This window comes from Rattus norvegicus, chromosome 3 (genome assembly GCF_021556685.1).
Source record: "Rattus norvegicus strain SHRSP/BbbUtx chromosome 3, alternate assembly SHRSP_T2T, whole genome shotgun sequence".
Classification (NCBI taxonomy): Eukaryota; Metazoa; Chordata; class Mammalia; order Rodentia; family Muridae; genus Rattus; species Rattus norvegicus.
The window spans coordinates 13,370,031-13,386,464 of NC_141536.1; the positions used below are offsets into that span (position 1 = coordinate 13,370,031).

Sequence of the window (16,434 nt, forward strand, 5' to 3'; positions counted from 1 at the left end):
TAGGTACTGGCGAATGTGGCCTACATCATCATAGAGTCTACTGAGGAGGGCACAACTGAGTATGGCTTGTGGAAGGACTCTCTATTCCTGGTGGATTTGCTGTGCTGCGGCGCCATCCTCTTCCCAGTGGTGTGGTAAGTAACCTTAAGGCAGTGTGTGCAGAGAGAGAGTCACAGGGTAGCTTTTTGCAAAAGACTGTCCTGTGGACCCCAGGCTGCCCCAAAAAACTAGCTCAGGGTGGGATTCTGAGACTTCAATACCCCAGTCCTTTGCTACTGAGAGTTACCCAAGCGACTCCTGTACAGCTGGTCTAGACCATAGGCCACGGGGCCCAGTGGTCATGTTAAATGTCAGCCAGAGTTTGATAAGGGCTGAGTAGGAGAATCATTTTTCTTGCCAGTTAGATGGAATATGAGAACATATGCTCACATAAACTAATGGTAGTTCTCAGGCCACCCAGGTTTTGGGCTCTGGAGAGTAGCTTGCTCTGATCCAGAAGTGGCAGGCTTCAGGCTTGTGCACTGACTGTATGTTAAAGATGTCATTGCTGTCTCTGTGGAAGAGAGCTGCAGATTGTTGCTTTAGTGCAGGCACATGGTCAGAACAGGCTGTGGACGGCACATCGCCCACTCACTCATCCTTGGCGTCTGGCCTCCACTTCTCCAGTGCTGTTTATGCTGAGTTGAGAGGGAGATGCGGTTTTGGCAGCGCTCATTCCTATAAGTCAGTGCTTTCTAGAATCCTAAGGTTGTCTGGTGTATTGTCCAGCCACTGTGATTTTTGGTGGTTCTAGGTAGAGTCACCCTCCCCATAGTTTGTGCAGCACCAGTATTCATGATAGCTAACTGCTGCCAGAGGAGAGGAGAGCTAGGAGGGCTGGGCTGTGGCCTGGGTGACAAAGTACTTGACTCCTAGTGCTTGAGGCCACAGATTCCTTCCCCCAACACAACATAAACATGGCAGGGTGGTGCATCTGGAATTTCAGCATGGAGGAAGTCGAGGCAAAAGGACCTAAGTTCAAGATTATCTTCTGCTATGTAACAGTTTCGAAACAAGCCAGGGCTACCTGAGATCCTGTCTCAAAAAAGAATTGGGTGCTGCCTTTGAGTCCCCTGAGCCACAAGGAGGGTTTAGGCTGTAGCACCACAGCAGCTGCTGGCATATAGTTGCTGAAAGAAAAGGAAATGGGGGTGAGACCATTACCATGCACTTCCCAGTTGCACTGCTGTCTTGTCCACAACAGGCAGCTCAAACATCCACCCAGAATAGTCAGTGCTATCGTTGGGTGGTGAAGACCTTGTTGGGAAGCAGGAGTTTAGTCTTACCCATAATGTCTGCAGTTGTTGAAACACTGAAGTACAAGGGTCCCAGCTGAGTACTGTCTTACTTTTCTACTACTGTGATAAGATACCATGGACAAAGCAACATATAGAAGAGAGAGTTTATTTGGGGATTGTGGTTTCAGAGAGTTAGAGTCTATGACCATCATAACTGGAAGCATGGCAGAAGGCAGGCAGGCAGGCAGGGCACAGTAGCCTCAGTAGCTGAGACCTCATATCTTGATCTGTAAGTAACTCAATCTTAAAGCCTATGTGGTGGTTTGAATATCGTTGGCCAGGGAGTGGCACTGTTGGGAAGTATGGCCTTGTTGGAAGAAGTATATCACTTTAGGGGTGGGCTTAAGACCCTCTTCCTAGCTGCCTGGAAGCCAGTCGTCTCCTGACTGGCTTTGGATCAAGATGTAGAGCTCTCAGCTCCTTCTCAGCACCATGTCCTTTATAAGAGTTGCCTTGGTCATAGTGTCTGCTTATAGCAATGAAACCCAAACTAAGACAGCCTACCTTCAGTGACACACCCACTTCAAGAAGACCACACCCCCTAATCCTTCCCAAACAGTTCTATCCGCTGGAGACAAAGCATTCAAGTATATGAGTCGGGGGGGGGGGGGGCATTCTCATTCAAACCACCGTAAGCATAGAGCCACCAGTGGACATTTCTTGTCGCTTGATCTAACACTAAGCAGGTACCTAATGACAAGATCCCTTATGGTACACATTCTGAAAATTGCTGCAAGAGATGAGATTTTCATAAATATAGAATAAATAGAATAAATATAGTGGGCCAGTGAGATGGAATTTTATCCCTGGGACCCACATGGAGAAAGGTGAAAACCAGTACCAGTAAGTTCTCTTCTCCTTTCACAAGTATGTGTGCACACGTTCACATTGATTTAAGTACAAATGAATAGCACTATTTTAGAAATACTTGATTCAGCCAGCCTTGGTCCAACACTCCACAAATCACCTTTATGCTAATAGCTTTCACATGTTCGTTTCTCATGAAGTTAGGGGAGTACTGGGGTATTTTACGGAGGCTTCAGGAGTAGTTTATCTGTAGATAGGAGGGTCAGTGTTAGAACTGGACCCCTGTTTGCGAATCCCAGGCTCGCTTCCCTTCTCTGTCTTCCCTTCTTCCTTCTCTGCTCAATGCAGGCTTTCCCCCGCGGCTGTAAGCTGTGCCTACAGCTCCAGGTCTTTGTTATTTTATGTCTTATTCTTTGAGCAGGGATTCACTGTGGAGCTCTGTCCAGCCTGATGCTCACTATTAGCCCAGTGTGGTCTTAAAGCTCACAGCCTCCTGTGTCAGCCTCCTGAGTGCTAGGATTACAGGCCTGCACCACAGTCTTCAAGGCATCTTTAATAATGTTAGTGTCCCCTGCCTAGACCATAGTGATGGAGATTAGTTATCCCAGCACAGCCTGAAAAGGTTACCAGCCTTCTCCAGGTCTGTGAATCTTCCCAGTGCAATGAGCTCATGGTAAGGCCCAGATCCTCACAGCTTCTAGGAATCAGCTGTGACTTTCCCTTGGGTCCTCTCCCTGCCTGGCAGTGCTACTCAGTGCTCAGTGTCTTCTGAGGGACAGGGGAGTTTGGGGAACAAGAGCAGAATTAAATGATGGTGTTTCTCTTGCCCTTCCTGCTAGTCCTGATTCTACCAGCATAGGGCATCTTCCCCTCAGCCTCAGTACCGTAAATGGCCAATTGTGGACTGACACAGATCTCCTGTTTTAAGGAGGGGGCCGTCTGGTCATCTGGTCCAACTCCTTTGGTTTATAATGGGACTTGGGTCCAAGCTACTAGAGCCATAAATAGAAGAGAATTCAGCTCCTCCACTAACTTCTGTCTCCAATTGGTTATTTCTAGGTCAATCAGGCATTTACAAGAAGCCTCGGCCACAGATGGAAAAGGCAAGTTTCTGCTCTGTGTGCTTCTCGTTCTCCTGGGCAGCACTGACACTCACCCTGCTGACAACTGGGACAGGGTCTGGGGCAGGGTCGGGCTCACTCTGTGGGGGCAGTGGGGATGGTAGGGTGGGGAAGGAGTGCTGAGTTCCAGGGACAGGCAGGCTGCACAGGGAGCCTGAGCCTTGTGCCATTTTAGCTCTTCGTTGTGACTGTGCTCTTTACTCATTTTTTATATTTCTAAAACATTTTGTTTTGTTTTTCAAGACAGGATTTCTCTATCTTAGAACTCACTCTGTAGATCAGGCTAGCCTCAAACTCAGAGATCCAACTGCCTGCTAAGACTAAAAGCACGCACTGCCATGCCTGGTCCAAGATCTTCACCTTTCAGAACCAAATCCAATAGAGAGTCTTTTCTCAGGAGGGACTGGGGTCTGGGAAAGGTCAGAGAGCATGGTCTGTGGGATACTGGGTCCAGAGATGGAGGTGGCAGCGTGCAGCATCCTTCTGGCTACTGCACCACTGCATGCCTGTGTTTCTTTGAATAAGGCCTGCATTGCCTGGTGTCCAGCACTGTGCTCTAATGACTGCAGGCAAGCTTGCCTTCCACCTGTGCTGAGACACAGCCGAGAATGATTGGCCTGTGTATCTGGTCTACACCTGTGTGTCTGGCCCACAGGGCAGGGACAGCTCTCGGAACACAGGAAATCCCCCCCCCCCCCCCCCGCCACCTGCATCCCAGAACTTCATCACTGAGCAGTTGTTGTTATTAGAAAATTATGGATTCGTTTTAGACAATATGAAAAATATGCTAGCATAAGTCATTTCACAGGCTTGATCCTTTACACACATTATTTTACTTTGGGGGTTTGGTGCTTTTGCTGTTGAGATTAAGTACAACATGTATGTTACCACTGAGCTGCCCTCCCTCCCCTACCAATCCATGGGTGTCATTGGATTTAATGACTCCAGGCTTCTGCAACACTGGACAGCCCTGTGTAGGAAACGCTCGCTCGCTGCCCTGGTCAAAGCCTAGTCAGAACCCAGTGGCCTCCACAGTTGCTCAGGGTCAACTTTTGTTCTCTAGTGCTGAGATACAGCCTTTCTGCATGCGTTTCTCTTCTTCCAAGGGCTTTGGCAGCCTCTCTTCCCCATCACACCCTCAGCAGCTGGAGTGCAGGCAGTTTGGGCAGCATGTCTGCCACTCCAAGGCCTCACCACCCCCTCGGTGGGCAGAAGAGAGTGTGAGGAAGCACTGGGCTGGGAGAGAGCCTGCCTGGCTGTGTTCAGGAGTGTTCTGAGCCTGTTGTTGCTGCTGTTGCTGCTGCTGTTGCTGCTGTTGCTGCTGTTGCTGTTGCTGTTGTTGCTGCTGCTGCTGTTGCTGTTGCTGCTGTTGCTGTTGCTGTTGTTACTGTTATTGCTGTTGCTGTTGTTATTGCTGCTGTTGCTGCTGTTGCTGTTGCTGCTGTTGTTGCTGTTGCTGTTGTTGTGTGTGCATTATATTAAAAGGTGACATTGCTCTCATAACTTAATGCATAGGGGTTTTTCTCAGTGTATTAGGATGGACATTTTATTTATTTATTCATTTCATGTGCGCGTTGTTCTGCCTGCATATAGTCTGTATACCATAAGAGTAACTCACAGACAGCTATGAGTTGCCGTGTAGGTGCTGGGAATTGAACCCTGGTCCTCTGGAAAAGCAGCCAGTGCTCAGAACCTCTGAGCCACCTCTCCAGCCCTGATATCTTTTTCTGGTTTTGTTTTTGTTTGTTTTTTGAAACCAGTCTCACTGGATGGCACTGGCTGTCCTGGAACTCCCAAAGAATCACTTTACTGTTCTTGCATGCTTTGATGTTTCTAAGTTAGGATCCTGTGGGCATGCTCTCCAGGTGGAAGGTTCTGCCTGACTGTCTCCTGGGCTTCGTGGCGCCCTGGTGATGGCCCTTGTCCCTTTTTTACCATCTTTCTCTGCCTATTCTGCTGTTGCCACTTTGTCTTTCTTCGTGTCCTGAGTGAGTTGGAGATGGGTCTGTGATGATTCATCCCCAGTGCTCTTAGTTGAGGATGACAAGAAAGAACTTAGCCTCGGGTACACAGCACAGCAGCTCTGCAGTGAAGACAATCTGCAGAAAAGTTAGATTTGTCTAACCCAGTTGTTCTCAGCCTTCCTAACGCTGCCCCTCTTTAATACCCTTCCTCATGTTGTGGGGACCCCAACCATAGAATTATTTTGTTGCCACTTTATAAGTGTAATATTGCTACTGTTACGAATTGTAATACAAATATTTGTGTTTCTGGATGGGCTTAGGTGACCCCTGTGAAAGGGTTGTTTAACTCTCAAAAGGGTCAGGACCCACACACAGGAGAACTGTCGTAGAGCAAGGTCACATGAGGCTGTTCTTATGTCTTCCACTGGGTGGCAGTATGTGACTTCTGCATTTGCAAAAGCACTCTTACATTCCAACCTAGGAGTCACACCCTTACAGAACCCCTTGTCCCAAAGAAAGGCGAGTGGGGGTGGGGGGGTGGGTGTATGTCTTCTCTACAGGGTATTTTCGAGCTGATGCATCAGTGTGCACTTTACTCTGTTCTTTAAAAAACAAATTCCAGAGTCAAAGAAGCCATGTTCCTGTAGAGGAAGTTCCTGCAGAGAGGCACAGGGACCAGCGCACTGAGTTAGCAGGCCAGGGTCTGTGTTACCACAGTATGGCCTGCCTATTGGTTCCCATGTGTTGGGTCCTCCGGCCCCTTGGTTACTCTCTGTTGGTCTTGCCTGCCTGAGAGGCAGCCACCCACTGTTGTAGGATGTGGCAGCACAGGGTCAGCTGGAGCCTGGTACTCCCCTTCCTCTCCTCAGCTCTTCACCCATTGACTTGTCCCTTGGCCTTCACCACGACTCAGGCTTGTGTGGGTGCAGTGAGGTGGAGCAAGCCAGAGACTGCTGTTGAGTGTGGCTTCCAGAGAGGGTGCCCTTCATCTCTGGATCCCTTTGGCTGACCTTGAAGCTGCCTGAGTCCTGCCCCTTTCTTTCCCACCACATGCCGAGACTTCTCTCAGTCTACAGCTGTGAGGCGCCTGGGTGAGTCTTATAAGAGCGTGCAGTGGCTCTCTGTGCTCCAGCCTCCTGCCAAGATCTGCTAGCTGCTTGGTCCTGGAGTCTGCGGGATTCTTCCTTGCTCCAACTCTCTCAGGTGCCGTGACCTTGCAGCACTGGCTTGGGGATATGCTGATAACGTGATTGGCGGGGCTGCCTCTAGTCTTCCTTTTTTGCCTTCTGTTCCTGAGGGAAAGGCAGGAGAAATATTCTAAAGAGCCTTCCATTTTACGTCCACTTCAGAAACCTGTGGTGATTGGAGGACTTCAGGATGGGGGAGGCATGGCCTCATTCTGAGCGGCCTCTCCATAGAACGTGGTTTTAATTAACAGTGTCTCGGGGCTCTTTGGGTCACAGTGGCTTCAGAGCCCATTATTCCCATTATTAATAGAGTCTTTGTTATCGCTCTATGGCTGCGAAGACCACAGCAGCTCCTGCAGAGGAGAGCATTTGTTTGGGGCTGGCTTACAGTTTCATCATGACAAGGGCGTGGTGGCAGACATGGCAGCATGGCGCTGCAGAGCTACACCCTGATCTACAAGGGGAGAGAAGGGTCTAGTCTGGGCCTGGGCTGGGCCTTGACAACCTCCAGGTCCCCCGCCAGTGACACAGTTTCTCCAACAAGGCCACATTAATATGAGCCTATGGGGCCATTCTCACTCAAGCCACCACAAGCAGCTCTCTGCTCAGAGTGCCTCACTGGTGTGCAGAAGTGTTACCAGGCCACACAGCAATGTCTGTGCAGAATCCGAGTTGCAGGCCCTACCACAGCAACTACCAGGTTCTTTTGTTTTATGCATGCGTATTTGGCTGTGTATGCGTATATATATCATGTGCATGCCTGGTGCCCTGAGGCACTGGATCCCCTGGAGCTCGAGTTGACAGACTGAGCCACCACGTGGTTGTTGAGATTCAAACTCAGCTCCTCTTGAAGAGCAGTGAGTGCTCTTAACCTCAGAGTCGTCTCTCCAGCCAGGCCACCAAGTTGTTCACTGGTGCCTGCTCGTGAGGTGAGCCAGGCTTGTGTTCTCTAGAGTGTCTGTGATGATATAGCAAGTGTCGTATAGAGTCTCAGCCCCAGAGTGGAATGTAGAAAGTACATTTGGTGTGGTGGGTTATAAGCCATGTGTCAAAGGACAGCCGGCATCCGTGTTTACTGCCAGAGCACAAGTTGTGCTTTCAGTATAAAGTAAAGCATAGAAAATTCACGGTTGCCAGGTGAGCATGAGCTTCCTCGTTCTTAGCACCCTCAAAGGCCTGCAGAGGGGACACACCAGTGTGGGACTGCGGCAGAACTGCTTTGGTGTCGAAGGCCGGGGTAGAGCCTCGAAAGGCTGAATGTGGGCCCATGAAGGTTAGCAGCAGAGAGGTGTTCCTCACTACAGGACACTTTATTTCTGTTGTCTGCTTGTGTCAGTGACCTCCTGGCAAGGTGCTGTTTTACTCGGTGCGTCTACAGAAGCCTGTAGGATGCAGCATACCCGTGACTGTGCAGTGCTGAGATTCTTGCTTTCTCCCGAGTCCCTGCAGGTGCTGCTTCTCAGCCCTTGTCTGGGCGGTAGATCTATTTAATGTTTCTGACCTCGAGTGTGGACATTAAGTTGTTTGTCTGCTTTTCTTTCCAGTCTCTCTGCATGTATGTGTACACCACGGCATGCACGTGGAGGCCCTTAAGGAACCTTCAGTTATCAGTTCTGTGTAGCCCAGACCAGGGATCCTCTCCTGCCACTCGCTGGAGCAGCACTCTGCGATTGCGTCTGGGCCAGAGACTACATCAGCTTTCGTGTGCTCTGGGGACTCTGACTTCATGGCTCCCTGCCCTTCTGCTTGCTCAGCAGGTGCTTTACCCACTGAGCCTCAGGCGTTTATCATTTTTGAGTCAGGATTTTGCTCTGTCCCAGATTGGATCTCACTCTGTAGCCCAGGCTGGTCCAGAACTCATGATGATTCTCTACCTCAGCCCCACAAGTGCTGGGATTGCCGTGTCTGACTGTGTGAAGCTTTGTGTGTGATGTGTGGGGCTTGTGTCCACTAAGGCTCCTTGACAGCGTTCAAGACTCTGTCCTCCTGGGCTGTGATTTGAACAGTAACATGATCACAGTGTGAGACTCCTTGGCTTGCTCTTTCCTTGGGAAACTTCGAGGCATCCTTTTCCCTTCACTTGAAATGGAGAAGTCCTAGGAAGACCAGAGCCGCGACTCAGCCCAGGGTGGTGGGCCGGCAAGCTTATTGGAGCTGCACCAAGGAGTGTGGGTGGCTGGCAGGAAGAAGCCCTTTGTTTATGCCTTACTTAGGGGCAGTTGGGATCTCTGGGAGAGAAGAGGCCTTGAGCCCTCCACATGAGAGTCGCACAAGCCATCACTGTTCTGTGTCACAGCGATGTTTGTACCCAGCCCAGAGGAAACCATGCTCCTCCCAGCACTGAGTCCCACAATGATCGCTCGTAGCCCATGACATCTCACTCTGGCTATGCGCTGCCCCTCCACAGGGCCACACCTCATAGCAGCTCTGCTCTGCTCGCTTCTGTCCTGTGCTGAAGTACACAGGCAGCAGTAGACTTGAACTGCTGTCGCGGTCCAGTTCTGTGCTGTCCATACTTGGTTCCTATGGCTGTGCAGCCGTCAGCACCATCAGTTACCAGCTTTCTAAGTTCCCAAGTGAGATTCTGCCCCCACTCCTCTCACCAAGGCTCCTGATGGAGTGCCCCTTCCCTCACACACACCTTCTGCCTTTATGAGTTTGGCTGCTCCAGGACGCCATGTTAGTGGCACCTTTACTTTTTGTGTCCAGCTTGTTCCACTCAGTGAACTGTCCTGAGGTTGGTCCACGCCATAGCCAAGCCTGAGTGCCCTGGCCTCTTAATGCCGAATAATACGGCATGCTCTGTATGTGCCACTTTCTCTCAGCATCCCTGTGTCAGGGTGGCTTAAGTGTGATGAACGGTGCTGCTGTGAACTTGGGTACTCATACATACATTAAGGGACAGACGAGTTACACATGGAAGGAGGCCTAGGGCAACAGCCACGTGTCACCTCTGCTGTCTGTTGTGATTGTGAGCTTTACACGTGCTGTTCAGATCTACTCAGAAGTGGCATTTCTGAACCTCATAGTACCCGTGTCTGTCTGCCACAATGCCGGTGCCAGTGTACAGTTCTGCCAGGATTCCATGTTGGATTCTGACTGTCTCATCCCAGCACCTTCATCATTGAGGTGTTTGGTGTCAGAGATTGAAGACGCCTCTCAGTGCTCAGCACTCGCCCACTCAGCCTGTTTGTCATATGTTCCGGTTTCATCCTGTTGCTGTGAAAAAATACCCTGGGAAAAAAGCATTTAGGGTAGAAAGGAAATGTAGGTTTGGAGTTCCAGGTTATAGTCCATTATTGAGGAAAGTCAAGGCAGGAACTTAAAACACATTCACACTGAAGAGCAGAAAGAATCAACACATAGATTCTTGCTTGCTCGTTCTCAGCTAGACTGTTCTCTACCTCCTGCTAAGGGAATGGTGCCCCCTAGAGTGGCAGGGACTTCCTACATCAACTGACAGTCAAGAGATAATCTCCCACAGGCCAACCCAATCTAGACGATTCCCCACTGACTCTTCTTCCAGGTGTCAAGACCCACAAGAGATGATTGAACCCGTCGACCTTGTGAGATTTAGCATCACCATGGAAACAAGTCTTGGGGCATATCCCTGCGGGATTATCCACTAAAGTTAATTGAGGTGGGAAGACCCACCATCCCTGGCTGGGATTCAGATTGCATAGAAAGAGAAAGCAGGCTGAGCACCAGCATCGTCTCTCTCTGCTTCCTGGCTTCAGAAAGCAGTGTAACCAGGGGCCTGCCACCAGCCTTGCCTGCTGTGATGGACTGACCTTGTCCTGGAGCGGTTGCTTTTGTCAGGTGCTTTGTTGCAGCTACAAGACAGTAACTGCAGCGTTCTAGTGAGTGTGCAGTGCTATTTCACAACCCTTTCTCACGCGCACTTCTCTCATGCTTAGTGGTGACACGCCTATTTCCAGGACCTCTTGACCGTTAATATATCTTCTTTGGAAAGATGTCACTTCGTGTCATTTCCTCATGTTTTCAGTGGATCATGCTGTGTTTTCCATATGACTCTGTCCCCCAAGGATCCGTGTGCCGGGCCTGGTCCCCGACGTGATGCTCAGGAAATGGAATCTTTAGCATATGAGTCTGGTAGAAGGAGACCAGTGTTCTCAACTTCACAGGAACACAGTGTTTTATGTCTTTTTGGTTGGTTGGTTGGCTGGTTGGTTGATTTGCTTTTTACACTTGTATTTGTGCGTTTGTGCACATGTGTAGGGTTTAGAGGACAACAGGTGGGAGTCAGTTCTCTCCTACCATGTGGGTCGTGGGATTGAACTCCGGTCATCAGGCTTGGCTGCGCCTGTGCCCACTGAGCCATCTTACTGGCCAGAGCACTGTTAAAAGCTTGCCTGACACCCTCTTGAGTGCCTTTCCCATCCATATCACCCCTCCCTCCTTGGTGTGACTGCATCCGTTTTGAGTTATGTCTCAGAAGAGCGGTGTCAGGCTGTGGGAGCCCCAGATCAGGAGCCGCAGAACCTCTCTTCCTTTAGAGTTCTGACCTTGTGCTGCCCAGCTAGAGGCTGTTTGTGGGTTTGTTGTTCTTCCAGGGTCTCTGGCTTCCCCAGAGCAGTTGCTGCCCTTGAACCGGTAGGCAGCAGTGTCGGTAGACAGCAGGTCTGTTCTGCACATATGTAGCAGAGAGCTGAGAGTAGCAACTGCCATTCTGGAACTCTACTGCCATTCTGCGCTTACAGCAGAGGAGTTCAGTGACAGGTGCTGCTGGGGCACACGCCTACTGCACGTGTGGGGTATGCACGTAAGTGCGGATGCCCCTGGAGCTAAAGTTACTGGATGTTGTAGCTGCCTAATGTGGGTGCTGGGAACTGCATCCTCTGCAGAAGTAATGTGCTCTTGGCAGCTGAGTGGTTTCTCTAGCTCTCACACCGCCAGCCTAACTTCTTTTTCACTTTTTAAAGAAACAGGACCTCCAAGCACCCAGGCTAGCATCGACTCAACTGTGTAGTAAAGGCTGACCTTGAACTTCTGATCCTTCTGCCTCCATAACATCCCATGTTATGGGATTATATGCATGTACCACCACACCCATTTTTATGGATGCCGAGGACCAAATCCAGGGCTTTGTGCACACTACACAAACTGAGCAACTCAGCTGTACCCCATGCTTTTATAAATAGAAGTGTATTGGCGGGGGCCCTGGCTGGCCGAGCCTGAGGTGGCAGCGCTGAGTAGTTGCAGAGGGTTTGGATCTACAGAGTCTAACATCTGCCCTCCCCTGCCTAGTGTGCCACCCAGCTACTCTAGACATTGAGTATGTCATGTCTCAGACCGCATATGGCATGTCCTAGTAATGACTGCTGGCAGGTCTTGGTACTTGAGCATAAGCCATGGCTTTAGGGGTTTGTAAGCACAATTGTCCCCATCTCCTTCACTTTAGTGTCTCTCTGTGACAGGCTTGTCCAGCCTCAGTTTTCACTTTCCAAGTAGGAGCCATATTGTGAGTGAGTGAGTGAGTGAGTAATGTTGCTAGAGGAAGCCTAGAGACTCCAACTAGAAGCCCTCAGGAAAAGAAGGAGCTCCCTGCCATATCTGTTAATAAGCACGCACCCCCACGCCCCGCTGTGGAGAAGCCCTGGACCTAGGTGTGGCCTGGCTGAGTCTCTGCCTTCCTTTGTCTGCACTGCTGCTGGCTGTTGGATCCCTACCACCTACAGCAGGGGTTTTAGGAGAGAAGAGACAAAGAAGTGAATTTCTTGTCACCTTCCTTTTGTCCTGTGTCACTAAGGACATCCGAGCACACTGGCCAGAGGTCTAGAGCTGCTCCCCTAGGTGCTCACAGCCTCCTGCAGACACCTTCTTTCCCAGTGCTGTCCCTGGAATGTGCCTGTCTCTCTTGCAGCACACAGTGGCGCCCAGAAAAGCCTCAGAGGGTTCTGCCCTCCTCTCAGGACCACCTCACCTGCAGCAGTTGTCTGCACAGCGTCTGCCAGTGCCTCCCAAGGGCTCTTGGGCAGCTGGGACTTCCACATGCTCTCAAAGGGTTCAGGACTCTAGAAAAATCTAAAGCACAGCTCAGAGGGACTGATAGAACAGCCATATTTAATATGTTATTCACCAAAAGTTACGTTTTTGTTTTCTACCTCAGACACACCACTCAAAATTCCTGAATTGTTACCAACTCATCTTCCAATACTGTGAAATAATTAATCTCTTGCTTAATAAGTAATGCTATCCCAAGGTCATGCAAGACACAGCCCAGAGCTCAGGGGCTTCTCACAGCGTAGACTGAGATGCACTGCTTCATTAAGTATCAGGAACTCACTGTGCACACATTATGGTAGCTGCCCATCATAGCCTGCTTCTACCCTGGGCTGCTGGCATGTCTCGGGACTGCTTCCCGACTGACTGCTGCAGTCGTCCAGAAAGGTCAGGGTTTCTTACCTGGAGAGTGTCACCTGCAGTGGTGGCCTGTATTATCAAGCTAGCAGCAATGTGACCTTTGTCCATGCTCACTGCTGGTTGTGTCTGTGGTGGAGACCTGGGCATATCCGTCATCACATGTGCTCAGGCTTGGCTGCAGTCTCTACTGTAGTGTCCATCTGATGTGCTCATGGACTTGAGCTGCACACTGTGTGCTGGAGAGAGCAGAGCTCACAGCCAGTCTGGACCAGCCCTCCGTGCCCCTCCTTGAGCCGTGCTGAGGATGGGAGTCGGAGGGAAGAAGGAAGAGGAAAGAATCATGATGTTTCCCCTGCCCGCTGGTCTTTGGGCTTTTGAATTTTCGTTTATTTATTTTTTGCAGCAGGTTGCTCAACCTGAACTTCTAGACTCCAGATTTTCCCCTCAGCCTCCTAAGAAACTAGGGCCTCTATAGGCCTGAGCTACCTGTCTCGCTGGCCCACTTTCATTTCTGTGATTGACGGTATGGTCTGGGGCAGAACAAGATGCGTACACTAGTAGTGGCTCAGCTCATTTGCCTGTGGTGTCTCTTGGGCTATTGCTTTAAATGCATGCAGGAGCGATTGGGATCACTTTTTACATGGCTCCAGGCTTAAAGAGGAAAGTATCCTATGCTGTGAAGGCTACAGAGCCCCCATTAACACTTGGAGGCCAGTGTTGTCTCAGATCTCTGGCCTGTGGCCTCTCTCTCTGCTCACAGGGATGGGCGATGGGGAGGCTGCGTGCACAGGGAGTTCCTCTGCGGAGGGGTGAGCTTGAGCTGCCACTGCAGCAGAAACTCCTCCCTCAGATCCGCACTGCAGTGAGGAGCAGGAAGTTCTTAAGCCTGAGGCTTTCTTTACACAGAGGCAAAAGCTTTCAGAAGCCATCCTGGGCCCCACAAGTCACTAACTGATGCTGAGAATGGCGCTGGCAGTCACCAGCAGGAACTGTGATAGCAGCGGGTCAGAAGCTGGAGCTGTCTTCCTCTTACTGTGGAGTGTAGGTGGAGAGAGCTTGGTGCTCAGGGAAGTGGCCTTGAGTTTGAGGCCTGGCTCCTCCACTTCAAGGCTGTGTATGGCTAGCCTTCACTGGGCCAGATGGCTCGTCCCAGACACATCACTGACAGTATAGCTTTCTACTCAAAGGAGCCTGTGAGGTGAAGCAGAAAAAATGGCAGTGCCTGTATCACTCCATAGACGGTGACAATCAAGGTGATGCTTACTGTCTTTGGATAGTTTCAAAACTGTCAGAGGAAGTGAGCTGGGGGCAGGTGTGATCTGTCTGTCTCTGGTCCTCTTGGGTGTTTTGTTTTAAGATTTGAAGAAAAAGTTATTTCTATTTAACTTTTATAACTTGGGGGTGGGGTGTGTGGTGTGCACATGCATGCAGAGCCTGAGGACCAGAAGATGGGCTCAGATCCCTGGACTTGGAGCCAACCGATGTGGGTACCAGCAGCCAAGCTTGAGTCCTCTGCGAGAGCAGCATACACTCCACCTTCCCACCCCCTTTTAGCAACAGCTTGTAATCGGTTGACGACTTCATATGTGTCTATAGTATATTTTGGTTACATTCTCCCCCCACTCCTTCTGGCACCCTTAGGACTTCCCCTTCCTTTCATGTGGCTTATTTTTTAATGATGTGCGTGTGCTTGGGTAGTTGTGACGCTGAGCAGGTACCCTCTTTGAATCTATCCTCTTTTCCATCTCTGGGTCCCAGAGACCCACCTCCTGAGCCTTCCTGTCAGTCCCCAGCCACGTTTCATCAGGATTGCCTGCTGTGGCGTGCTGTGGGGTTATTTCTAGGGTTATGGGCAGCTCACCAGCAGCTGCCTGGTGAGAAGTGGCTCCCGCTCCCCTTCCCAAGTGGCTGCCACATGCTCTTTGGTTTTCATGGTCACATGGCTGGGTAGGAGGTGGCAGTCTGGGAAGGGCAGCAGCACCTCCCCTGTGCATTGGCAGGAAGAAAGGAGCCTTGCCAAGCTGTAGGCTTGGCTGTGGCCCATCTCCTTGAGTGGGAAGAAAAGTACCTGTGCCCTCCCTGGGGAGATCACTTCTGGAGCTGTAGCCATGTTGCTTGATCCTTCCCAGTTGGGCCCAGGCTAGAGTCCAGAAGAGCCCTTCAATTTCTGCCAGGTTGTAGTAGCACACACCATTAATCCCAACACAGGCAGAGGCAGGCAGGTCTCTGAGTTCAGGGGCCAGCCTGATCTACAGACCAGGACAGCCAGGGCTACACAGAGAAACCCTGTCTTAAAACTGAGCAGGTCTCTGAGTTCAGGGGCCAGCCTGATCTACAGACCAGGACAGCCAGGGCTACACAGAGAAACCCTGTCTTAAAACTGAGCAAAATACTAGAACTAATGAAGCTCTGGGCCAGTCTGGTGCTCACTGAACAGGATCCTCTGGCCTAATGAGGCTTCCCGCCAGATGAGGAGCACAGGGCCAGGAGAAGGATGCATGGGCTGGGGCAGGCATGTGGAGTTACAGTGGTGTGACTGGGGGCTCCTGACTCCTAACCATAGTGTTTTCCTTCTTGCCTCCTCATTCTTTGACCATATTTGCTGTGCCAGCGTGGCATAGTCAGGAATAGCCAGCTTAGCCTCCGCAAGCTTGCACTCCCATGAGAGCCTAGCTTTGGAAGAGAAGAAAGGGAAGCCTGGGACTCCAGGCTACAGCCCTCTGCCTGCTGCTTTTCTCATGATGCCGGGAGGCTTCCCTTTGTGACTGCACCTCCTCTGCTGTCAGTTCCATGCGAGGCAGCACTGTTTCCCGGAGAGCCTGGGCGTGCGGGTAGTCCCAGGTTCACATCTGCTCCAGTGTTACTCGAGTCTGATTTTCTACCAGTCATAGTGGCCACCTTGGATGCAGTCTAGCTCCTTCTGATAAATAGTGTAAGTGCATCCAGGTGCTGAGTGGGAGCCATTTGTTCCCTGTATTGTCCTGTTGGCTATCCCAGTAACCCTAAGGCTAGCTATTATTGTTCCTGCCTTAACAGATGAACACTGACATTCAGACCAGGAGGGTAGGTGATTTGCCTGCTATCACATGAGTAACAGGCAGCAGAATTGAGGTTTGAACCCTGGCCATACAGCTGCACTGGGCCTGGAACTGTTGAATATTCTCCTTTCCTCTTCAACTCCACTTACGCTTAGCAGGGCAGAGTGTGTCAAGGATGGCTAGAAAGAACTAATTAACAGGACTGTAGCTCTGAGATCCAGCCCCACCAGAGCAGGAAACCCAGCCAGGGGTCCGAGAGGCTTCATCCCTGCCAGCCACAGTGCTAAGTAATGTCATGGAATTAGCAATGATGTCATCATGATCTAGGAAATAGCCCAGAGCTCTTCACATTCTCCAAGACCCATTTGTCATCCCTAGGAGTGCTGGGTAGCACGATGCTGTTCTGTAGTGGACCCTTCTGGTGTAGCCTGTCTCCCTTCAGAAAGTGTCTGTAGCTTGGAGTATGACATCATGGCTTATGGTGCTGGGCGGGGGTGGGGGGTGGGAGGGTGGGGATGCTCATGTGTTATTCTGCTCTTACTCCCCATAATTAGCCCACTAAGACCTGCAGGACCTCAGCCTCTCCTCATGGCCCT

The 16,434-nt window shown here is 50.7% G+C and overlaps 1 protein-coding gene across 1 annotated transcript in view; it reads left to right on the top strand.

Moving 5' to 3' along the window:
- Positions 1-16,434, top strand: part of Gpr107 (G protein-coupled receptor 107) — a 61,253-nt gene that overhangs the window by 34,301 nt on the left and 10,518 nt on the right. Inside the window, 2 exon segments of the mRNA NM_001107828.1 lie at positions 4-134; positions 3,204-3,247. Coding sequence (NP_001101298.1) covers positions 4-134; positions 3,204-3,247 — 175 coding nt within the window.